Source organism: Nipponia nippon, unplaced genomic scaffold (genome assembly GCF_047370975.1).
Source record: "Nipponia nippon isolate SJK-2023a ecotype South Korea unplaced genomic scaffold, ASM4737097v1 scaffold_1, whole genome shotgun sequence".
Lineage (NCBI taxonomy): Eukaryota > Metazoa > Chordata > Aves > Pelecaniformes > Threskiornithidae > Nipponia > Nipponia nippon.
The window spans coordinates 70,636,801-70,663,530 of NW_028262290.1; the positions used below are offsets into that span (position 1 = coordinate 70,636,801).

Below are 26,730 nucleotides of genomic sequence, written 5' to 3' on the forward strand. Positions count from 1 at the left end.
ATCAGTTCACTCCACACTGAACAGATCAGCCAGTCAACTTGCTTGCTTCAGTAAATAAGCACTTTAATAAGTGTTAACAATTATTATAAAAATATTATAACTATAGTATAACTATTATAATAATATTTTATATAATTATGACAATAATAAACACTTTAATAAGTGTTAATAACAATGAACGCTTTATGCCTGGATTCTCCTTTTTGAAACGGGAAGAGTATCTAAGTGAAGATAGATTTTTTTTTTCTCCCAAAAATACTTAGAGAGAAATAAAAGCCCTGCTCTGCAGCTAAGCATACAAATACAGTCAGGCTGCAGATCATCCAACCAGAAGCCAATTTCACATCTAGACTACACAAGTCTCTCCAGGTAGGCACAGTTGATCTGCTTGCAGCTCTGCAAACATCCAGATCCGTAGGTGGAGCAACTCAACTTCCCAGACCCTTATCAGGATGTCTCACAGGGCACACACAAGTCAGCGCACGCAGCGTGGTTTGGCAGCACTTGCGCAGCATCAGTCCTGCTAGGGCACCCACCACCATCGCCCCCGCTGCTGCTGCACTTCGGATCGGGAGATGCCTCGTGCTGTGCTGGGGCCATTCTAGCAACACACTGATTTCTACACCTGCCACCTGCAGCTGACCGCTACAAACTCGGTTTTATTCATTCCTGGTGGCTGAGCTTTTTCTCAGCAGGAAAATCTGACAAAAATTGGTTTTCCCATTACAGAATAACATCTTTAAATAGTTTAAACAATTACTCACATTCAAATAATTGAAAAAAAAGAAATTGGAATGCAAATTAATTTAATCATTCAAATACAGGTACAATGCCTGGTACTTTACTCTCTAGAGCAGATATACTACTCTAAAGACACACTTTAGAGTAGATATACCCTAAACATCCTTATTTCTTGTAAGAGAGTATTTTGATTATAAGGGAGTGTCAGGGTGTAAATTGGATCAATTCTTGTCTTAAAAGGTGGGTATAGGAAGAGCTGCAAAGTGATACAAGTGTGTTGCCTATGTACAGGCACAACTGGATGAAAGGGACCACCTATCCAGAGGGGACATTCACAGTGTCTGATTCTGGCATCCAGCCTGGGAGCTGAATGTCGCCCCTTTCTCTCTCCAGTGACCGCATAAGGAATGGGACTCCTGACTGAGCTCCTCTAGGACACATGGAAGTCAGAAGCTTGAAATAGTTGCAAGGGAGTTGTGCGTGTGCATGTGTCTGTGTGTACGTGAACTAGAGCGACCCACCTTGATTGTGACAGGTGAGGGCAAGAAGCTTTGCACCACTTGGGTGCCTTGGATCCCCCATCAGCATGGACCTCCCAGGCAAGCGGTGCACCCCTTGCTCATGGGTGCCAGAGAAGGCAGATTTTGCCATTTCCTGCACTGCTGCTGCCCCGTTGCAAGATTACCTCTTCTGTCATCAGCAAAAGCAGCGCTATCTGCTGGGACTTGGAAGAAATAAGCAATTAATAAAATAACCAGAATTATAAACAAATCAAACTGTCATTCTCATACTTAGAAATGTTTTTACTAAATATTTTAAACTTCTGCATGAGACAAATAATATTGGTGGCTTTGTGCAACACAGTGGCACGTAAAGTAAAAACAATTTAATGTGCAGGAGAAGTCAGTATTAAGTTACCCTTCATATTGGCCAACCAACCAGAATGATTGCACGTGGAAGAGTCACTTATGGCATGTCAAGCACAGTCCATCCCCAAAACAGAGAACTGCAAGCCAGTTTCAAAGAAGATGACTTCAAAACCAGAAGGGGGACAAATTATTTGGCCTGGTGCCCCAATCATTTGCAAATGTAGCTGTTTTGCTTCCAGGATCCAAGCCATTAACTCTTCACAGTGCATTGCATTGTTAAGTAAACACATGTTTACCTGGAAACAACACATAGTTATCCTTTTATGAAAATAAAATCAACTCTGGATTATTTAAAAAAAAAATCTTTTTACTTTTCTCACTGACAAAGCATTCTTCCACATTTTTAAAGTGGTTTTATGCTGAATACTTTAAGTTTCCATTAACAGAAGTCTCAGATGTGGAGATGATAAGGCCCGTATGATCATTTTTTTTCTGACAGCAGTTTCTGATGGCTTTATAGATGGCAAAGACAGGAATGACCAAACTAGGCACTCCAGCGAGGATTACAATAACAGCATACACCCAGCTGGGATATTCAACCTTCTGTGTTTTGGGGAACTCCTCCTGAAAGAGCAAACAATCAAGTTGTAGAAAGTCATGAGGAGCAAATACCTGGGAACATGCACACATTCAGTAATTCAACAGGTCAAAAATGTAATCAGAACAGTAGCTAGCCACAATGGCACAATAATTTGCCAATTCCACAGCAGTTTTCAGCTTAAGGTTTTCCAGTCTCAGCTGGTTTGGACTTATTTTTATTTAAAAGCAATGGAAGGAAGATGGCATGAAAGCAGCAAGAGCCAGGAAGGGAGACTGCTGGGACTGCCCCTGGCACGCTTCCCGCGCACACAGGAGTGTGGGGCTGGGGGCTCACAGGCCACCAGGGCTTGGTGGCCAAACAGCCTTTGGATGGGAAGGCTGTGGGAGAACTGAAACATTATTAAGAAGGAAATGAGGTTGCCAAGGTGAGAGAAGAAAGCAGTCCCATTTCCCTTCCATCTTCCATTCTCTCCCTTTCTGTCTCTGTCTTATGAAAATAAAAATTCATCTTTACAAATTAAGTGTGCTGCATGACTGCTTTAAGGATGGCAACTGGTATAGGCCAGAGAACAAAAAGCAGAGCTGGACAGGCAGGGAAAAGACAAGGTGATGGAGAAAATGATGGGACCCGCATTTTTTCTAATATGCCCTTCTCTGTACCACATACAGCTTTTTATTCTGCAAGGGGTGGGAAGGAAAAGTAGGTGACTTGTTGCTGCAATTATAATTTAAATCATACCAATACATTTGGAAGAGGAAAGAAGAAATCTGGATATTAATATTAATTAATATTAATTTCTTCTGTCAGTGATGAGTAACCAGCGCTACTGCAGTTCTGTGATTTTAAATGCACATAGAAACAAGTGCAATATCAAAATGGCTTCACGGATTCGGTCCTTTGTCAATGTAGAAAGGTTGTGACATTTCCAGCTCTTCTATAATCCCTGCTGGGGAACTGACATCTCTTTCAGTCTTGCCTGACAACTGGACTAACGTTTTGGTTTTGTCCACTTCGGAAAAGCTACTCAGGTGTCACTATATACCAGTTGCAGGCATCACAACTGAATTTAGGACTCATTTTTCTAAGTGTTACTTTTTATTATTACTTTATGTCTTGTAGTAAGTTTTTTACTGGAAAACTGTTTCAGATGGGAGATGAATATAACTGACTATGACTCTTATATTAAAGAAGAATACATAAAATAATTCTAAATAAATATTTTGGTTTGTCGTGGTTTAACCCCAGCCAGCAAGCTGGGATCAGCACCAAGCTTGGGAAGACAAACGCCATCACTCCGACCGTCTCCCCCTTCCTTCTTCTTCCCTCAGCTTTATATACTGAGCATGGTGTCATACGGTATGGAATAGCCCTTGGGCCAGTCTGGGTCAGCTGTCCTGGCTGTGCCCCCTCCCAGCTTCTTGTGCACCTGGCAGAGCATGGGAAGCTGAAAAGTCCTTGACTGGTGTAAATTCTACTCAGCAAGAACAAAAACATCAGTGTGTTATCAACATTATTCTCATCCTAAATCCAAAACACAGCACTATACCAGCTACTAAGAAGAAAATTAACTCCATCCCAGCTGAAACCAGGACAGGTTTTATATACTTACATAGCTAGGGTCCCAAACGCTGTAAAGCAGCTCTTCATTGACTTTCACCACAAAATAAAAGAAGAAGATAACTAACATAATAAGAGGACTGATGACTCTCCAGGTAACCTGCCAGAAAATATTGGGCTTGTGTCCAATCATGAACTCAATATCCTTGTTAAACCTAGAAACAAAACCAGGAAGTTCAGGACAGTAAAAACTGGTCAGGATCAAAGAGTGCCCGCTTATAAACAGGGAAGTCCAAACTACACCAGCTGTGCTTCCCAGGACTTCGCTAATGTCGATGTGAAACAAGGATATCAAACGACATCAGGAGTTAGACCCAAGTAGTTCAAATTAAGGCAGATGTCGTTGCCACTATGTTAGAAGTTTTTAACTCATAGCTCTCAAAAGTAAGACAGGAGAATTATTTTTGGAACTGTACTTTCTTCAAGAAGTCTGTGAAGCATGTGTGAAATAGTTTCGACACAAAAAAGTCAATGCAGATGGACTTTCCCTATATCATATTGCAGTATTGTTTCACGATTTTGTGGTAAGCATCTCAGAACTGCATATATTAAAAGGAATGACACAATATTAAAGAAGAGCAAAAGCAAATTGGAGTAATTTAAAAAAATTATATTCTATGCATAATGTTTGCTTAATTTGGATTTTGACCAGTTTTCTCAGGTTGAGTACTGAAACTTCAACTGTATACATTATTAAGGGCACCTAAAAATGTGTTATTTGGGTTATTCATAGAGCATGCAGTGGGCAATGGGGCAAAAATGTCTCCACAAGAAGAAATAATCCCTGCATTGAGAGTGATACTGTCTGCATCCGTCCTGAACCAATTTATGACCTCTACATATGATGCGGCACTATGCGCACACATTTCTTAAATAATCATTACTTTGGAAGTTTGGGGCTTCTATTGTGAGTCCTCTTGTCTGGCTTTCTTGCGTATCCTATGGGGATAAGTCTGAGGGGACTGTTCAGTTAGTCCTACAGCTATGAACAACACACAGAATTCAGTTGAGTCTCAATTACTATGTAAATTTATTTTATCTTTTCATCCCTAACTTCTAAGATCTAGGTATCATTCTTAAAATGATATGGAGCCCCATGTCCTGACTGCAGAGCACGTCCAGGTGTAGTTCATGTGAGTGTCATGGATAACACGTAGGTTCTCCTTCAGGCAGGAGAGCTGTCTTTACCAATGACCCTTTCTGAGAAAAATGTCACAGAAACTCGTCTGTAGCAGATAACACCACCTTTGGGCAGCCCTGATAAGCTCTGTACTCAGAGAGGGCTACAGCAATGTGTACTGGCCAGGAACGTGAAAGTTTGGTGTGAAGGTCTTTTCTGAATCCATCCCCACCCCTCTATGGCCTCAGCCCATGTTTTAATTTGACCTGGTAAAGTGTTCTGAAATTTTAAAGGGAAGGAAAAGTGATCAACACAGACTTTTCTGTCCTTAACAAATTAAAATAAGCCTTCTTTCCCTAGGGTACTCCCTCTGCTCATCTAATTTACTTAAGTGGATTCATGCCTCCTCAGGTAATATAAAACGCTAAGTATGGGAAGATGGGCCACAAGGGCATTCACCCCATTGCCAGGAGCAGCACAGCTGGAGGGCCTGGCACAGGTTCAAGCAAAACCTACGAGTGATTGAAGTCCCCACACTTTTTTCATATCTCTTATGTATTAATTATGAACAGAAAGATGGTGAAATTTGATTTATTACATCTCTAGAAAGCTGATAGGATAATAACTCACTACTACAACTGATAAAGTCCTGAATCTATCAGCTAAGAACGTATCTCACGAGCCTTGGATTTGCATCGTGCTGTAAAACAGTATCTGCAGCCTGCTTTGGAGATCTCTGCTTTGGACAGTATCATTTGGCATTCACTTTAAACATTCCTGGGATATACCGCTGTTTTAAACTTTCAGCTCAGTGCCAGTGTGCTTCTACTTTGCTTCTGCTAATTAAATATTTAATGCAATTATTCTGAAGAAGATTTATTGTAAATGTCACCGTATTTAAAAGGTAAATAAGCTATAGTGGCACTTATGTAACTGTTGCAAATACGTATATTCTGATGCCTACTTTAAAAATAAATTATTTGCAGTCATATTATTATACTCTAGGGCACTTGCTAATGCTTAATATTGTCTTGCAATATCTTAGGGGTGTGTTTATTTTAGCTGGTTGTTATAGAGTATTATCTATTATAATGTATTAATAAAGTGGAAAGCTTACTTGTACAAATAAATAACCCCACTGCACTCTTAACAAAGTATTTTTTCTTTTTGTAGAGAACTGTTTTAGAAACCTAAATCATATAAGCAACTCTAAACTACAGTTGCATAATTTCAGTGATTTCTATAACAGAAATTCTATGCACTGAGATGTAGCAAGATTGCAGCTATACGACTAATCAATTTATGCACTAATTTCTAGTAAAGTTGAACTTGTATTTCATACCTGTCTATTCCGTAAATGTAGACGACTGAAAACATCTCAAAAAATGCAATTATTAGCAAGGGAATAGAGCCAGCAAAGCTGTCAAATAGAGCCAGCCAGTAATTACCAGATTTCAGCACAAAAATAAAAGCTATCAAGTAAGACCCCACACAAATGAGACCTGTGGAAAAAACAAAACAACAGCACGTTTAGGCAAAGAAAGCAAAAGAAAACAAAAAGTAAGATAGTTTCCCAGTAGTTAGAAAGCTTTATAAGCAACTTTTCATTCAGTTGCAGCCTAAAGGTAACCACTTTTTATTTTTTAACGGTGCTCTGAGAAGGCCTGCTTCTATGCAGGTAAAATGGCAAGACTCTCCTAACATTGCACAGGTGGGAGATGCTGCAAACAAAATGGGAGAAGGCTGAGGAGAGAAAAGAGGTCCTCTTCCTCCTAGTTCGTGGGACAATGTTGCACTGAGAGAAATCCTGCCTGGGTGAAGGACTCGGGTCCTCCAGCTTCCCAATGGAGGAGATGATAACCATCATGAGCAGGCTGATGGGCAAGCCACGGGGTGAGCAGCTGCCTGCAGGCTCATAGGGAACCTCACAGGAGCTGCCCTGTTGGGGCACATACGAAAACCTTCAGCAGGTTATCTAGGAGTTTTAGGACCATGCCAGATCAGAAACTAGATGGGTGGCGGGTTGATTTTTCAGCATACAAGCTATTCCCTGGGGAGGGGGGAGGTCACTTGTCTCTAAAAACGCTCTTACCGGTAACAAGTTCCTTAGGCACTTTGGGGGGTATAATCTTAAGGTCTTGTAAAGGTACAAGCACACCTTCCATATTTCCAAACATAGATGACAAACCCAAGCAGAAGAGCATGATGAAGAAGAGAATGGACCACAAAGGTGAGACAGGCATTTTGGTGATAGCTTCAGTGAAGACAATAAAGGCTAGGCCAGTTCCTTCAACTCCCTGTGGAAGATTTCAGAAGCTCCAAAATTAGGCTCATTAACATCGCGCAGCACTTAAATTTACATCAGTATTCACCAGACTTGGGGTATGCTACACCATACCCCAATACTTATGCTTTCTGTTTCCACAAAGACCTCCCAATGCAGCAATATATTTACTGTAACTATAATACAAATTCTATTTCATGGAATTTTATGGACACCTGTTTTCATCTGTAATTCACCACCCTGTTAACCAAAAAAAAAAGGTGCACCCATTTGATTCTTCTTGTAACTTTAGCTGCTAGTCTGACAGATTGCCAATACTTTTCAGAGGAATTAAACAGTTTGTCTCTTCAAAAGCAAAATGGGGTAAACAAAAGTAATTCTTCAGTCCAAGAGCATTCCAAGACAATTGCAATCAATCAGTGGAAATATATAAAAAATCAACAACCTCAAAAGACAAAGCATTAGGCAATTAAAAAATTGCTATGCATTCCTACCATATTTATGGTACCGATATGAGTCAGGGTGTTAAACTTACATCATTCAGGAAACTTTCCAGATCACAGGATTCAAACTTCAGGCTTGAAAAACGTGTCGGATCAGTCATGTTACATAGCTGCTGCATTTGTTCAAAGTTATCTTGGGTTACATTACCTTCTGGCAAATCAAATGCATTCATCAGAGTAAGAATATTTCTGAAAAAGTGAAATACAAGTAAGTTGAAATTATTTATTTGTATTTATTTATTTACATTCATTTTCATCATCAAGCAAGTTATTAAGAGCACAATGTCTTTTATAAAGACACAAAGGAAGAAATGTTTCTGTTGCTCAAGATCAGATTTTGAAATTGGGAAGTCCAGCAGTGTTGTGCATGTGCAATTCTTTCTTTCTTCTTCCAAGGCGAGGCCGATACTGTCTTTCACGGCCCAGATGACAGCTAAATGGAAGGGCGCTCTAAGGACCTGTGCAGAAGTTAGGTGGCCGTCTTTGCACTGCACAGTTCCCCAACTGGGCAGCTTCTGGGAATGTGCAAGGTGTCTGCAGTTAGTATCATGCACTTTTGCAGCTGATGTGGAGGAACTTGACTGGAACCCGCAGGGTCTGGCAGCCCCGGTTAGAAGGGAGTCTGAATTGCTCTGGTAAAATTAGGTACCTCTGATGAGACCTAAGCATTTAAGCTCTCCAGGAGGCAACCTAAATACAGAGCTGACACAGGGACCAGGGTATATTACATTCATGCCATACATCTGCTCAGCAGGCACCGATTATTGTGAATTCTGCCTTTTTTTTTTTTTTTTTCAGAGTTTCTAGACAATTTTCCAGTGGTTGGTAGAGCTTCATCTAATGACTTAAAATGGGAAGAATTTCTTGAATTAATTTGAGTAATTTCCCAATGTGGTACGCAGAGTCACTAGCAGTACCTGAGGTGCCTACGGTGTGATCCAGCTGTGGCCAGGACTCTGCAGGACTGTCAAAACAGGAGGCCTTTGAGGATTTGACAGCAGCCATAGTAGAAATAGCAGCAGCAGCCCAGTATCCTTTTTTTGTTTGTTTGTTTCTGAAGTATGTAATGTAAAATCCAATTTTTCACACAACTGGTTTTACTGAAACTTGCCTTAACCGGTTAAGTAAACATATTCCTTCAGAACGTTTCATATCCATTATTGCAAATGATTAATTTTTCACATTTACCTCTAACACTACAGATATTCTGGCACGTTTTAGTGAACTAATGTATCATGAACTGAATCTACCTTTATGTAAATAGAAATTGTTACATAAACTGCAGTTATATTTGAAAGAACTGTTTCAAAAAATACATTAAAATATGGAATATCCTCTTTCTCCCTTGTTCCTTTTTAGAAACATCAGGGAATATGTAAAATATGGTTGCTTGTGCAACATCTATCTAGGAAATAAGGTGGCTCAAATACTTATCACTCCCTATGGGGTTGATACCACAAGATTTAAATTTTTTGAAGTAATGAGTGGTCTGATACCATGTGGGTCAGGAGCTGTAATTGTTCAGAAATAACAAATCCATTATGATCAGGCTAACAGACCTGCCTCAGCCAAACAAATGCCTGTATATTCTGGGGTTTTTTTCAACAACTTACCTGTCAAAACAGTCATCATATCTTTCTGTGGCTCTGAATCCAATGATGGAGTATATGACAGTTGCTGCATAGACGGATGTGAAACCATTGATCACTGAGATAATCAGGGCATCTTTCTCACAGTTATTGCTGCAATTCAAAGAGAAAAAAAGAATGGATTTCAAACACATTTCCAAAATAAATACTAAAAACTGGCTACTAAGACTAACAAAAAAGTAGTCTACAGACATGTAGGTACATCAGTATGCTCTTTAAGAATACACAAGTACAGCTGTTAAAGATAGATTTAGTGAATCAAAACTTGGTGCCTTAAGCAATTTAATAGCTATGATTTCTTTTTTTTCCCCTCAAATAATCCTGTTCATAAGGAATAACTGCCTGAGTTGTTTCTATGTCTGGCTCACATAAAGTAAAACATGAAGGGCAAAAAAGTACGTCTTCTCCTTTTCATGCCTGGCATGCATGCGTGCAGATACACATTGGCATAAGCTGTATCTTAGCTGCTGGCGTGTTCTGCTGCAAGGTGAAGGATTTGGGTTTGAATTTGGACAGTCAGAAGATAAAAGTGACCAAAAGTTTCCATAGCACTTTCATGTGGTGAAGTTGCAGTGGCCAAGAGCACTTGGGAACAGTTGTGTTTGATTGTTGCACAAAAGATGGTTCAAAATGTCCTCGAGTTTTAGAAATACGATGGAATGTTATGCTGATAAGGTATCAGCATAAGACAAGCTATTACATCATGAAAGTTAAACTGCTTTGTAAGGACTTCTCTGCTGCGGGCACTTGCCAGCGTATCTGTGCTAAGATGAAAAAATTGCAGAGCCAGAAAGAGACCTTCATCTGAGAGAGAAGATAAAGAATCAATACTAAATTAGTTAATTGTTTTATAAGGCTGTAAAGCTCTAGATATTGTATTTCTCTTGGGCAAGAGAGGACTACTGAGATTAACTTGATGTTGTCATATTTAATTTTCTGATCACCTTCAAGAGGAGAGGAAAGACAGGCTTGTCCAGCCAAGACCTGTGACACTGTGACCTTTCCTCATTTCTAGCATTGCAAATAGGTCTCTAGTAGGTGGAAGGCATTGAATTGAAATTCCTTGCTGTACTCTCGTGTCAGTTTTTTCACTGTAACATGAGATTTTCAATGACAGGCCTGACAAAAATATTTCTTCCCTTCAGAGAAAGTAAGATGCTCAAGCTCCTCCTGGTTGCGAAGGCATGAATCCCTGATGGCATTGAAACCTCACGGTATTTCCTGAGATGTTTATACTCCCAAGCCATCTGGGAGCAGAGTCACTCATACCTGGTCCAGCTGTTGCTGGACTGCAGGTGGACCAACACCACACTGTAACACTATGGTATTTGCATGTTTTTTTTCTTATGTCTGCATGGGAATTTCATTACTTTCTGCAGTTTCCTCCTTAAGTCATGAATGATTGAGAATTGAAGGAATGTGGCCTGGTGCCACAGCTCTGTGTGTTGGAAAAGCAGGAGGACACTGCTTCTTTTCCTTGGGTCTTTTGGAAAGATACAGAACATTCTCAGCCCTGCTTCTCATGGTTGTGGGAACATATTGACTTGGACCTGAAGCAGGGCTTGTCACCTCGCACTGAGACTGGCAGGCACCAAAAGTTCCAGATGAGCTTTTGAAAAACATCTGAAATCAAGAGTGGTGGCAGGGAATTACATCAGTGACTGAAATGCTGGTGTGGTGTGGTTGAACTTGAGCCAAAATTGAAACACAGATTTCTGAATGCATGACCAAACTAGATAACCAAAACTTAATTTGGAGACATTTATCAAAAATATTAGGTTCAGAGAATGCTGCACAGTTTGTTTTTCAAGAGGACAGTGCTGAAGGGATGGAAGGAACCAAGAGGCACTGGTCTTGCTCCAATATTTTGGGAGGGTGAGTGTAGAATATAGCACCATGTCGTAATTTGCTGACTGAGTCATTCCTTGGGTGATGGGAGTTTGTACTCCACCTCTTCCCTGGCCCCATCTCATATATGAAGGAAGGAACTGAACTTGAATTTCAAAACTCCTAGATATATCTTCTAATCTTAAGCTAAATATTTAAACTGTGGCCTGTAAATTGCTTTGAAATGTGTGTGCCATCACCCAGCTCCGACAGCGTGGAGACAAAGGGCACCACCACGCATTGAGCACTCCCGCAAAGGAAGCTCCTGCTCATCAGCTGGGGGTAGGCAGCCAGTCTCCTTCTTTCTAGCCTGTGCCACCACGTCTTTCTGCAGGAAAACAGCCAGCACAAGGGCCTGAATTCTTGGCTTGGGAGAGCTTGGATCAGTCAGAGATGTGCCTTACATGGCTGAGGGGATGGTGTCCTGGTCCCAAGTAATGACTGTGTAACGATAGCACAGAAGTGGACATGTTTCATTTAAAAGAATGAAATATTCATACAAAATTTGGCTTTTTCCTGGCTACTTACTGAACAGAGTTGTAACTGGAGAATGAAATGAGGCCTCCAAAGGCCAGAGAGAAAGAATAAAACACCTGAGCACCCGCGTCCAGCCACGTCACTGGATTAGCCAGCTCGGTAACCTGAGGCAACAGACATACAGTTTAAACATATGCAACGTTGCTATTTAGACTGAATAAGAGGGATTTAAAAAAATAATTAAAACAGGAACATTAACCATGCAGAACTCACCATTTTTGAAGAATGTTAACAAATAGGTCAATATGTTTGTCAAACTTACTTTTTTTTTCCACAAAGAAAACCTATGCATAGGTTTTCTACAAGTATTTTGAAAATTGGTAAACAAATTACTTTCCATAGCTGACAACTGCCATGTCTGTTTCCAGAAAAGGTGTTCATTATTTAGCATTAATAGTGACCATGCAGAGGTCTTCTCATGGAAAATGAAACCCCTTTTAATTTTGTTTAAAAACTGTTGTATAGTTAAACCATTTTCTTAGGTCTTTCGTCCATATAGCCATACTGATTAGGTGGGTTCTACTCCCAAGTGGATGATTTGTGCTTTAAAGTTAGACTCGTCCGTAACTAGAATACAGGAAAAGAAAGCAATCCCCCTTATGGCAACCCCATTGCATTGCTCTGTGATGATCCTTCCATTTTTTAGAACAGATTTTGATGGGGGGGAGAGAGAGAGAGAGGGAAAGAGAGAGAGTGTGTGTGCATATGTATATTTTACATCTGATGCAAAGGATGCACCTCCCAGAATCAAGATCTTAAAGGTGTCTGAGGGATAGTTAGAAAAGCACTAATGGAGGGGACTAATTTTCAATCGGTTGTTGATTACAGAGGGAACTACATCATGTTTCACTAAGGGATGAACCATGCAGTGACTTACATTAGGGGTGAAGAGATACACAATTCCATTGGTTGATCCTTTCAGTGTCAAGCCACGGATTAGAAAAATGGTAAGCACAAGGTATGGTAGAGTTGATGTTACATACACGGCCTGCACAAGAAGCATGTAAATAAAACACTTTTAAATAAAACAGAACACTTGAATAAAAATAGCAATGCAGGGAAGAAAAGAGGGGAATAAACCAGGTATGTGACTAACAATAATGGCAAGTTTCAAGCGAGTCACAATTAACGTACTACAGAAAACTATGCTCAAGAGAAACAGTATGTGCAGTACATTTTGATAATAAATATTTTTACAGTTATAGTGCTCTATTTAAGACAAATTGGCATTGTTGAAATTCAACTCAGATCATTCAAAAGCAGTACAAAAAATAATCTACACCCTGAGATCAGATTGATGCTGCTGATGCAAGGATGGGCTCTTAGGGCTTCGCTGGGCAGCAGAACATTGGTCACTCTTTTAGACAGATAATATTAAGGACTAGCACAAACCCAAATAAATCTGTCTGTGTATGTTTTGAAGAGAATGGCCATAGCAAAAAACCAGAGTCCCTCGATCCTGCATTAAAGGTTAATATTAATGTTAAGGTGGTAATACCTAAGGAATGTTTTACTAGGACCTATAAGGACAAGGAAACCAAATTGCTCACAAAAATCTCCCCATAAATCAAATCAAATTCCATTTCATACAGCTTCCTTCTTCAAAAAGCAGTGATGACACACAAATTTTTAGACATGCTTTTACTCAAGAAACAGGCAGTTTCTACAGTATGATTACGTCTGTATGAATAAGGAATCACAACAGCATAATGAATATCATCTCATAAAAAGCCAAAAAAGAGTACCTTTCCTGTTGTTTCGATGCCTCTGATTGTGCACACGTACAGTACACCCCATGCGCATGTTAAACATAACAAAAGCCACCACTGTATAGTGCCTGAATTGTCAATGGAAGTGGAGATGTTCAATGTTTCTCTGTACCAGAAATAATCTACAGGAGAGCTCTTGGCACATTCTTCTATGTAATCTGTAACCACAAAATGGTTTTCATGCTGTATGATGTCTTTTATTTACTTGAAAAAAGGGAAGTTAAATAATAAACACCAGTGTTCTAAATTATACCACCTAATGCCAACGAATTTGTTGTTGGCAAATTTCAGATTCTTAGAGGCTGGTTTCATGGAAAAATGAGAGATTTAAAAGAGAATTGTTTAACAGGGATTTTAATACAGATTTTATTGTTATTTCTATTAATTCAACCATGCAGATAAAATCTTTGAAGCTCACTCAAAGTCTCTTCTATCTTTATAATTTTTCTTTTTTCCTACAAAAATGTGAGGTTAGAAGACTCTTGAGCCAAAGAAAACGTGGAGAGGATTTCTCAGCATAAATGCATCCATATTGCATGGAATTTTTTTTTTTTTAGTAGAAGAAAAGCAGTTAGGCAGAGGTTTTTCGATGACTGTACGCTTCCTACCTCATCTTAAAAAAAAAACAAACACCAAACAACTTTGGGCTTTCCACATGCATCCTGCTCTTTCTTGCCTGATGGAGTGTGGGCACCTGCCCACGGCTTCCTGCAGCCAGGTGGCTCTTCCTCTCCCACAACTCCTTCGGATCAGCAATACTTTGTCTTTCTGTTTTGTGGGGCATCATTCAAGATCTTGTCAGCTCAGGTTGGATTCTCAGCTCCCTGCAATGCATTGACCTGTGCAGTATTCTGCCCTGGCCTGCCCTTATATGAGGCTTTTTATGCTTATTCCAGGAGGAGAGGAGCAAAGCTCTCTGAAGAGCTGTTCACTGACCCGCCAGAAAAACCTGCTTCATACAGCTTTATGCAGGGCTGACTATGGAAAACAAAGCTGCTGTCACCAAGCAGTCTCCAGGGAGCTATAGACTGTTGTCATACTGAGAGATACAGGTGTTTCATATGGATTATGCATAGCTTTTTTTTTTCCCTTCCTTTTCAATGTGCTAACAGAGGGCTGTTTGTGAAGAGATGGATGAAACACATTGTCTAAATCCAGAAAATGTTAATGTTTATGCTAGACTTGTACTTTGTCAATATTCTGTATGTGAATCTGTGTCAAAATCAGCCCTGAAGTTTCATATAAAAAGTCAAAGTTTGTCTCAAAGATTAAGCATTGATCACATTTTATATAATATGAATTTTTACAAAACACAAGTATTAAAATAGCACAGTGTTCCTGACAGGACTGCCATGCCTTACTGTTGTTTTACAGAAAGAGGGACAATTAGGCCAATTGCTAGAAACGAAAAAATGTGCTGCACAGCAAAATACAATATTTCGTAAAATATACCTGTACTGTTGTCATTGAGAGGACAGCTACTCCAAGGCAGGGGCTCTTGGAAGGAGTTGAAAAAATACCACATTACCCAGGCAATGATGGTGTTATAATATAAACCCACCAGGAAGGATACAAACATTGCTGCTATGCCTGAAAAAAATAAAATCAGAACACAATGTAAATTTCCGTACTCTTAGTCTTCAAGACATATCAAAATATATGGTATAAGCCTCAACCTTTCCCTATTCTCCTCCCCACCCTAATTCCGTGGTTTATAGTCTTTCCCCTCTCCTCTCTTTATTTTGGAAGTGGGTTTAATTGCTATGGATTTGTTACCTAAAGGTTGGACAGGTGAGTCCTACATAGACATACAGCCTAAAACTGCTCTGGGACTGAAGCTGACACCCACTTAGGAGCCAACATTATGGGTGGACTAACTCCCTACAGACACCACACAATCCTGTTCGCAGTCTTGCCTCCTGATATCTAGGGAGTTTGGGATGCTGGGTACATGTAAAGCTCAGCTGACTTGGAATTTTGCCTAAATGAGACCCAGATTGTCTTCCTCTTCCACAATGTCACTGCAGAGGTCAGCATACGTGTTTGACTAATCTTTGTTATATAGGATGGATAGCTGCCAGGAGGCACCGTCTGTGAAAAGGTGCCAGATTCAAGCTTGTATCTCTCCTTCTCCACTTGCTCCCAAGTAATCAACCTCTGGTGACTTCTCTGGCAGACAGTAAACGCTAACAATTAGCTCCTGAGGGCTCTTAGGTTCTGAAAAAGTTTGAAAAATTCCAGATGCAATGAACAAATATCTTTTGTAACTGATTTACAGATGCAGCGGATGCCAACAACAGTCCTAACTGGCTGTGTTTCTTCCCTTTCAAGCGTGTGGTAATCATGGAATCACAGAACAGCTGAGGTGGGAAGGGACCTCTGGAGGTCATCTTGTCCAGCCTGCTGCTCAAGCAGGGCCACCTACAGCTGGTTGCCCAGGACCATGTCCAGGCAGATTTTGAATATCTCTAAGGATGGAGACTCCACAACCTCTCTGGGCAACCTGTGCCAGTACTTGGTCACCCTCCCAGTGTTTCCTGATGTTCAGATGGCACCTCCTGTGTTTCCTGTGTAATGAGGTATCTGTGGAGTTTTTAATGCTGTGTGCATCATGCTGCTTTTACTACCTTGTCAGATAGAGTGTTTGAATGCTCAGAAGTCTAACACAGATGTGAAAAAGCATTTTCTGCAAAATACTGTCTCCATGGCTTTTAGCGTGGTACCTCTCTCAGATGTAAGGAAGTAACATTACATGGAGCTGAAGTCTGGTAGACCAGCTTAGAGAAAGATTCAACTATTATTTATCCACAGAACAGCTACAGAACAAATTTTGGCACATTTAAACATTCATCCTAATGGTAAAAACAGCCAATATCAATAATACAGAAAATATCTCTGAAGCCTGAAATTGGTCTCAAAGTAGAGAAAGGTTTAACTGGACCCACAGTACCCGGGAACGTGGACACAAAATTGTCATAGTGCCTTATCATGATTAGTATGACCTATCAATGGAGAGTTAGTGAGAAGGGAAAAGGAGTAGATCCTGGAATTTCTTATGGCACACCAGAATAAAATCCTGAAGCTTTGCTCCTAAGGTGATAAGTTCAGAGACTTGTGCTTTCTCAGATGGCTTCTTGTATCCTCTTCAGACTTACCAACCCCTTTCAGGGTAGGGTGGATAGAGCTCCAGACACCCACACTGCCTTTCCTCAGCCTTTGACCAATGGCAAATTCAAGATGAAGCAGGGGGATACCCTCCAGGACTAGCAAAATCAGGAAAGGGATCATGAAGGCTCCTGAAATGGGTGAGAAAAAAAAAGAAGTTTCCCATCAGTGAAGTACTACAATAAAGCACAAACTTAAGTTCTGAGGACTTTTGAAACAGCAAGCGAGTTGTAAGCATACTTGTGGAAACAATTCTCCAGCTTCTGAACAATGTTTTTGCCTGATTGCCTAAGTAGGGGACTTCATTACATATGTGGTTTCAGGTAGGAATTCTTATTCTTCCCAAGTGACAAACATAAACACAAATTATACATTCCCAAGGTTAAACATTGAAGGAGCCACCTTTGGATTGCAAGTGGAAGAAAGGCAGTTACGTTCCTAGAATGACTTCCTTTTTTTTCTGCAAAAGATTATGGTTTTATAATTGTGAATCATGCAGATTATATGAAGTAGCTGAATAAACTAAGCAAGATGCTTTGAAAGATTAGGCAGGAGCCTGGGGCTGTCTACATAAAATAACCAATAACTTCCTGGCAACTGTGTTCAACAGTTTTATGTTTGAGCAGAAGAGATCTGAAGTTCAGGGTTCAAACCTTTCTAATGATGACAAGGCTGGTTAGTATCAGACAAGTTTTTTAAATTAATTTTTTCCTGAATAAAGTGTACCTCAGGCATAGAGACAACATATAACACCACAGTGGAATATCAAAGTGCAGAGTCAAATGCTTGAAAAAATGCTATATATTAGAATTATGGTTATCTGTCATTACAAAAAGTCTTTAACTTCCTAATAATAGGCAGTAAATAATCTAAGAAGTGCATTAAAAGAATGCAAAACAGTATGTGAGCAGTTCAGGTTTGGGTATGTGCTGACTTTTTCCTCATGTATGCAATGAAAATCAGACAACAGCGAAAGAGGAAATCTGAGGAATGGAAACTAGAGTTTTGAATTCAAAGCAGTTGAATGTTTTTTGGAAGAGCTGAACTGTGTGCTTTTGTGCTCTATGGGCTATCTTCTTGATATTGTCTACACCAGAGTTTTAGAAATTATCATTACTGCAAAGTCTTCATTTTCTGTGCACTTCAATAAAGGCTGGTGAAAACAATATTGTTGTATCAAGTGGCCACTATTATAATGAAATTGGCCAGCTATGCTTTTTGCTTTTCACTACTATGGAATTCAAGTAATGCTAGTTACTCACCTGTCTTTCATTGTCATTTTTAAGATTTACTAATCAAAATCAGAGTTTTGAATACATAAAATACTATTCAGAATGCTGAGCACTTTGAAAATGCACGACTAATCACTGATGCACCTGCAAATACATTTTTTTGTTGAATCCAGTTGCCAAAGATAGCTGTATAGACATGATATTCTCAGACTTTAGTAAAGCATGTAATTTAGCAACACAAAAACTTCTTACTAAAAATTTACCACTTTTCAAAATCAGTGTAGCTCATCTTGTATGCATTAAAAACTATCTATCACTGTAAAAACAGAGACTGACAAACGGAAGAGGTTTCAAAGGAGAGACAGAAGAGAAACTTTAGATATATTTTTTATTAGTGAAAAACTGAAGGACTTATTATGAATTGTTATTTGTAGAGAAGTTTGCTAAACTTCCAACTCTGCTGACTCTTCCTCTCTTTCTTCTGTGTCAGTCTATCACCTTGGGGAACGGGTAATACAGACATCATCACCAAGGAGGGTAGTATTCCATTTGTTTTCTTCCCCAGTTCTCACATCTCAGCTACATTCCCTTTTCCAGAGACCATGTAGTCTTTGCAAGAACAAAAGCCTTGCATCAGTGGGGAGCAGCTACCTGTTAGATCTAGAAGCCTCAAACTGGTACTCTCTCACCTTGGAGGAAAGTGGCTATTTTGTAAGGCCAGAAAGGAATGAAAGATGGTGGTCCATCCTAGATTTGAGGAAACTGAATTCCTCTAGTTGCAAATTCAAATTTAGCACTATGGTCTTATCTAAGATATCATTACAAACGGTACCAGTGTTAAAGCAATCACTTCCTGGCTTGTGTCTTTCTGAATATGTATTTTCACATCACAATCATATGAAACATATAGGGCATATTTCACTTTTAGAGGTACTAGGATCAATTTCAAAACAAGGTTCTTCTCCTCTGTCTTCCCATCACTCCAGGGACTTCTACAAAATTACTGGCAGCAAGAGCCGCTACTGTCAGATGTAATGGGCCAGTCCTCTCTCTGTGCCTTGTTGACTGGCTGCTAAAAGGCAACTACGCCAGAAATGGTGATGTACTCTTCAGCTGCCTGTGCCCCGGCGTCGCTGATGATGCAAAGGTCTTACCCAACTCTGGCAGAGGTTCTGGGATTCATTGAAACTGTGTCAGACTCGGTCACTGCAAGGAACTGCCTCCTTCTGTCCTTTCAGACAGTTTCTGGCGTTTCTAAAGGTTTGTCCCATTTTGTCTGTACGGACTCGCTTAGCTGTGCTGCAACATGCACCGGTGTTCATGTAAGGGTCCCTCTTCATCTGATTAGACATGCAGTGCACGCAGATTTGGCTTCAAAGAGTTTGCTCTCTACTGATACCCCACCCTATTTCTATGAATAACACTTCCCCCAACTGTTTTATTCTTGCTTTCATAGAAAACAGGATTTTTGCAGTGTATGCGACGAGTGCCCTCTCACTGTTGAGATCTGTCCCCCTACATCCCTATGGCTTCCTTCCTACATGGGAGGGTCAGTGGGACAACCTCCACACACAGAGCCTCTGGCCTTTCACAGAGACAAAGTTACTTATCAATGTGTGGAGCTGCAAGCAGCCAGAAATATGTCGTGTGCTCCGACCTCATGCCAGGCTGGCACACAGTTTCCCTCCTGTCGCACTCTGACCAGGAGCTCTCATGAGGGTAAGATGAGATAAGAACAAGATAATTGTGTTTGTACCAGCAATTTTTAGTTCAAGAGCATTCTCTCTGTTTTAGGCCCAAGACATGTCCTAAGAGTCTGAAACCTGACCCTACAGAGTTTGTATGGCTGCTCCATCTGGATCTTTTTTTTTTACCTCCCCTTTTGGATGCCAGATAGGTCTCTGCTGTACTGCAATCTCACTTCTCTCTAGTAAAACCCTTCCTCAGCAATGGTAATTAAGTCCAGAAGATGGATCTGTACAGCTAGCTGGTCCAAATACTCCTCATTTGCACTCAGGGCAAGTCCTTGTCACCCTTTGAAACTCAACGTGCAGTGATTTTAGATCATCTCTTGAAACTTAAGAATGAACTGGCAGTTAGTTCTGCTAAGGTGCATTGCTTAACCGTCTTTGCTCCTAATGGAGACACGTCACATTTTGTTCATCAGATCACAGTAAGATCGCTGAAGGACTTGATTAGAAATTCTGCCCCGGTCAAAGATCTTGTTGTGTAAGGAAATACACAGCCTTTATAGTCCTCTCAATCTATGACCGCTTGTTTCTTATCATACCTGTCAAAGAAAATATTTTTTTTGGTAGTTACCATCTCTGTTAGCAGAAGGGAAGGAAGATCAGGCCGCTTCCTATGAAGCATTAGAAGCATGTCCTTTAGAAAGCATTCAAAGATAGTCTCAACCTTTCACTTTCAGTAGAAAGCAGGCTGATTGATATTCTGATTTGGGCTCCATTTTTTCCATGCTTGAGACATTCTTGCAAACCTTAAATGCAAAGTGCACCTCCACTCACACAGGTCTAGCAGTCTGGGTAGACATCATACCTGACCCTGCAAGACAGCAAGATGCAGCAACAGCACTGTCCCTACACCATAACTCTCTCTGTGGACAGCAGAGTGCATCGAATTTGCTGCAAGACTCTCAGAACTGAACCATCTTCTGTGGTGGACATGCCACGAGCACTCTATCAAGCTCTTTTTCACAATGAGAACAGTCAATCATTGGAATAATCTCCCCAGGGAAGTGGTTGACTCCGCTACGCTGAACACGTTCAAGACTCAGCTGGACATGGTGCTGGGCCATCTCGTCTAGATTGTGCTCTTGCCTAGAAAGGTTGGACCAGATGACCCTTGAGGTCCCTTCCAACCTGGTATTCTGTGATTCTATGATTCTATGAACCTCAAGGGATTTCCTTAGGTCTCGAGATACTTACAGATATACCTTTATTAAGATGCCATAAATATGACACATCTTTGACAGACCACTCAGATAAAGGAACTCCATGACCTTCCTTGTGCAGCCACAAAAAGGGGAAAGGATGCCCTTCGTGGAGCCCTCTCTCACATGAAAAATATGTGCTGTCCAACCATGTGCTCACAGCTCCCCAGCTTCCTCGCTACCTTGGAATCACCAGGAAATAAATTTCAGGTTCTAGGATGGACACAAATGGAGAAGGTGGGTCTCTGTCCACCCCTTTTGTTATCACAGACATAAAGTACATGGCGCGTGTGTACACCTGCAGTGCAGAATCTATATCCCTACGCAAACAGATACAACTAAAACATTTCTAGCTTGAAGGGCTAGCCATGTACAGTACGGTAGCTCTGAGGAGTTAAAAATGAAGGGTGTGCCATGTCAGAACTGGACAAATAAGTAAAACTACCTATATTTAGCTGTAGGAATATTGGTATATTTTCAAGAGAAATAAAATGGCAATTATGTATGCCACTTTCTTCTCTTTCTTGGGTTCTTCTCTTTCCAGGGTTCAATTCTAACAGCCAGCTCAGAAATCCAACTCTGGTGTATTTTCCATTTCTCTCAATTTTTCCCCAACCTTTCTGAAGGAAGCTATAATGGAAAAGTAAGTGATAATGACTCTGCAAAGCTGCTATACGGGACATAAAAAAAAAAAATCAATGCTTTTTAAGCTGTCATAACTTTATGAACCTAACAAATAAACTAGTGATCTGAAAATAAATGCTGTATAGGTGTATATAAACAATGAGTAATCTTTCAGTCTGAAAACCTTACAGCGGCGATATTAGATTCTCATCCTGTTTCAGTACTGTATTTCAGAACACATAATATTTGGTTTGAACATCTGTATAGCTCTTACTCTCTCTTTAAGAGTTTCTAATGTGAAATTGAAAAAAAATTATTATTGCTTTCACATAATTTCTCATAAATGGACAACAGGCAGACTTCAGATGGAGATGTTTTTCTATACTACCATATTCTCAGACCTCAACTGTAGTGAGGGTACCAGTACCAGTGAGGAACTGCTGGTGTCATTGCTGTCACTTCATTCAGTGTACCATGCACAGAGATGAAAAAGTTCTCCCTCACGCAGTGGCAAGGTTTACTGCAGTCACATGAGAGCTCTAGACTTAAAGACTTTTTTCTTAACAATGGTTTAAATATTAAATATACATCCTCTTTTTTATAATACTCATCAGGGATGAAACAAAAATGTTTAACAGTTGATTAAATGACATGTTGCTCAATAAAGATTAAACAAAAGCTATGTGTAATGTCAGAGATAGCTATCAAATGAAAGGAAATTTCAATCTCATTAAGCTGGTGAAAGCACTGAGGCAAACACCGTAGCTCTTACATTGTGTGTATATTGAAATCTACTTCGCCTGTGGTAATGATGTATTTTACAGCTTTTAAAAGGTGAAAAGGATAAAATGTGATTTACTCTACTAAATTTTACTGGGGTAAATATTCCATTTTTTAAAATATAAACTCATAATCTATGACAACAAAACTAAGTAAATTATTCTTATCTTATTCTGATTTCTTTTTGTATATTTGGGTATCACAGTGTTAAAACACTATCATAGTGTTGTGTTTAGGAAGAAGCAGCCGTCAAATAATTCTAGATTTAAGTTCAAACATCTGAAAATAAGAGTTAGGTATAAACTCAGTGTTCCTAACTACCTTCACTACAGTCAATTTGCAGAGAAAAAATCCACCTTTCTTGAAGTCCAAGTACTACAAGGGTAAATTCTATACTTCACTATAGTCTGTTTATGTTTCATGAGGGATATAAATTGTGCAAACACTGATTCACAAAGTAGGTAGACATCCAACCTCATTTGGGAGAGTCCTTGATGAAATACTGACTATCTACACCCTTGCTACCAGACCTCACCTGTGCTAAATGACTCCAAACGTTCACCCATACAACTCATATTTCAAAAAGAAAGAAGTTAAGATAGCAAAGCCAACTCTGAGAAACTATTTTCATGAGGTAGTCTATGCAACCTTGATTCTGCATGCACCTTATGAGACAACCTCTAATTATGTGATCACATAGGCCTTTTTCTCATCCTCTGCAGATATTTACTGTGTGGTAAATAGCTGTATTTTTTTCTGTCTCTTAATGCACGGCCATAATCCACCATCATATCCAAAGTATGCTTTAGGACTGTATAAAATAATCATGCCAGGGACAGACTGAGGAGCAGCATAATCTGCATCTCCAGTGAAAGAAAGCACCAGGGATTCCTGATGCTCTGCACACAGGATTCAGTGAAGACATATCTTGAAGACATGAAACGTGAAGACATACACGATCCAGGGTAAGGCCACTGGACAGACTAAGGGAAAAAGGAGCTTCCTCAGTGTATTCATGAGTGTGGTGTATGCTTTGTATTAGTTAACTTGAAAGGAGATGCATAACGTTGCAGGTTTCCCCTACGCTGTTACAGAGGCACATCTGTGTCCCTGAGTGGGCCACACAAATGCAAAGATGAATGAATCATCTTGGCCACCATGTTGAGTGGCAAAGACTAAGGCAAAGCTTGTCCAACATGTCTAGTAAATATGTTTTTCCAACTGGAGGTAGCTGAAACCAGACTTAAGAGTGTCCGTGCAATCAAAGATGATGCAGAGTGCTGCATCTATTGGGTGTTCCCTGTGCTGCGGACACGGCTGAATGGCAATCAGAGATGCAGGAGCCAAAAGATCTCATGAGGTAGAAACCCAAAATATCAACACCAAAATATCTTCAGAAATAAGAACTTCAAGATCTGTTTTTACAATATGGATAGCCACATGTTCAAATTCAAAGCCAGCCATCTGAAGAAGAGCGAGAGCCATTTTTTTTCTGATTGAAGAGAGAAGTTGGATAACAGGCGCTGGAATGAAAGGTTGGCAGTGGTGGCAGGAGTTGGATTTAGACTTGCCAGAAGAGGCAGAGGTGCACTGTACAGCAGGGAAGGAGGAGGGATTGCGCAACGGCTCTCCACCCTCACGCGTGATGAAGTTAAGGAGTCCTTTCTAAGAAGCCATGGGAAGGCATTGCCCCTCACTCTTATGTATTGATATAAGTCACAACATTTGGTGTTATGCAGAAGAATTGATAGAGAAAGTAGCAAGTCTGGCTACAGGGGGCACATATCTGTACAGTAGCTCTAAGCCCAGAGCCAGCTATGTCATTTCTTTGCTATGTGCTGCCTTTCAACTTCTGCCTAAAATTTGAGTGAGATAGTCCCAGAGAAGCAAGGAGCTGAGGATAACTGTTATTAGTGTTCCAGAGCAAGGACAAGCCACAGGATGATGAGAAAGAAAAATAATTGCTGCCAAAGGATAAATTAAAACAAAGTAGTGACAGACACACACAAGCAACTAATAAATCTTCATTGACATCAGTCAGAAAACCATGACCAATACCAAGTTCTTTGCATTTGTTGGATATTCATTTTTCAGCTGCATTTCATACACAAGGGAAAGGAAAGATAGACAGAAAAGCAGGAAAGTGCCTATAAATCAACCCTGGGAAACAGGGCATGTCCGCTTTCTAAGACTGAGTAGAAAAACCTGAGAAGCCAATGAGTGCCGTGAATTTTGGAGATATCCATCCACTTTTTCAAATTAAAATTGTCACACATGGAAAGAGGGTTATAATTTTCTTTGTATGTCTTGTAACTTTTTTGTTACAAGAGTTGGCTGTGCTGCAAATGACCTTCAGTTTGCACTGCAAACTCTAAACTCCATATCGTGTTAGAAAAATCTTAATGTTAAAAGCATCTCTTCTTGCAACTGAGTCATCTGTTGTTAAATATCCCTGAGTTTGTACCAGCAAGTACCCACAGAGCCCTCCTTGGTCCCCACACTAACTAGGAAGAGCAATTTTTAAACATCTCACTGTGTACATTTAATGAAAATTACTTTAAAATACTGTTCTTAAGCCAAAAATTTTCTTTCAAGATCAAACATCACAAAGGAACAAACACCATTTATACATATCCCAGAGTGACGTGCAGGTAACAAGTAGAGTGGGCAGAAAAGACTGTCAGAAAATGAGAAATTTTTGTTGTCATATAATATTTAAGCAAAGGTTCAGCTCAAGATCATCTTTAAAAGCAAAAAGCAAAACAGTGAAACAAAGTTTTTAGTATGGTCATTCAGTCCCAACCTGAACCCTAAGGAGTCTTAGTAAATTAGATGGTAAATAGCATACATTCGGATTTTAAATTACTTAATAACACCAATTGCTAAAAATACATTCTTAACGTTAACTACTCTCACGCTGTTACTCCTATCACAGATTACACACACGCTGACCCTACAGCTGATACACAGATTAGTCCAAAACCAAAACCCTATTATGAAAAGATCGTTTGGGATGGTGATCAGAATCATACTCTCAAGCAGTTTATTCATATTTTAAAATATACATTATATATATGTATGCATGGAAAGTAACATTATTTTCAGATTGAGAAAATATACTATCTACATGACAAGGCAAGACTGATTTGATCAATCCTGTGTCCTGAAATAAAAACAATCCCTTCCTTTTCTTCCATCATTAACATGACCTCAGTGGGTGTTCATAACCTGTGAAATAACCTTCTCTGTTAGACAGTCTTCTAGAGATGAACATCACTGTTCTTACAGGAACTGACAAGTTCTAAACGTATTCCGTTATTTGTTTCCCAAAAGAGAGATCAAACCTAGTCTATAGCCAAAGTTAGTTAAGATATATTAAAGACATACCTCCTCCGTGGCTCTGACAGAGATACGGAAACCGCCACACATTTCCTAAACCCACACAAAACCCTACGCATGTCAGCATGTACTGAGCCTTGTTATCCCATTTTGGTCTGGAGTCTGCCTCTTCTTTCTCAAGGACCTCAAGTTGTGCATGGGAAGGTATCCTGTCCTCCAGGCCAGGATTGGGCAACTGTAGTTTCACCATATTTTCAATTTCCTGACTGAAAACGCTGCCCCAGTGAGGAGATAATGAAACAGGCAGCTAGTTAGACATCTGCACAAAAAGAGAACATCTATTTGCTGTCTTCAGCTATATATAGTGAACCTTTGGCACTAAACTTGAAAGTGCAGGCTTGTGGTAAAAAGAAGCGTCAGCAAATCATTCGATTGACCAAGTCAGCTCTGACACTTATTAATGCTTTATCTGTCAAGGTTTTATGGAACAGTCTGTTCATCTAGTAGAAGACATTGATTTCAGCTAATGTAATTCAGGAGATAATTTGGCTATAAACTGTAATCGCTTATAAGGTTATGAAACACCCCTTGCCACTCCCCTGTTTAAACTCACTTAAATACATATATGGCCCTAGCAAATATGAAGTAAAAAGATTCCACTGGCCTCAGACTAAATATAGAAGTTTCATACCGTTTTTTATCAGGAAGATAAACTGCTTGTGAATCACCATCACGTTCAGTTTCCCATAGTGTATGCTTATAAAATTGTATGTTTCATGATAGTTACTGAAACATGTTCTTCCTTCTCTAGAAGAGATCTTACTCTACTAAATGCTATGACAAAAAGGATGGAGAATGAGAAGGATTATAAAATCTGACCTTTAAAATCATAAGCATAATCTGCTTACCCTAATGCCTCTAGTCATTACAGAACAAGGTCTGAAGACTATAACATCTTTCTTGTAAATGGGCTTGAAATCAAAGGTTCCTTCACCTTTTCAATGACCCTGTGATACTCTGGTCAAAAATAAAAAAGGGACACTGGTTAACAAATATCACAGAT

At 39.8% G+C, this 26,730-nt stretch overlaps 1 protein-coding gene across 1 annotated transcript; it reads right to left on the reverse strand.

Annotated features, from left to right (window-relative positions):
• Positions 1 to 46: 46 nt before the first annotated feature.
• Positions 47 to 26,000, reverse strand: LOC104013408 (sodium-dependent neutral amino acid transporter B(0)AT1). The gene is made up of 12 exons (XM_009465902.2): positions 25,716 to 26,000; positions 16,733 to 16,873; positions 15,030 to 15,167; positions 13,554 to 13,735; positions 12,686 to 12,796; positions 11,800 to 11,912; positions 9,349 to 9,477; positions 7,768 to 7,924; positions 7,041 to 7,245; positions 6,291 to 6,450; positions 3,821 to 3,983; positions 47 to 2,234 (listed from the first exon to the last, which is right to left on the reverse strand). Exons 1-12 carry the CDS (start codon positions 25,915 to 25,917, stop codon positions 2,025 to 2,027), a joined length of 1,911 nt encoding a protein of 636 aa, XP_009464177.1. The 5' UTR covers positions 25,918 to 26,000; the 3' UTR covers positions 47 to 2,024.
• Positions 26,001 to 26,730: the final 730 nt, after the last annotated feature.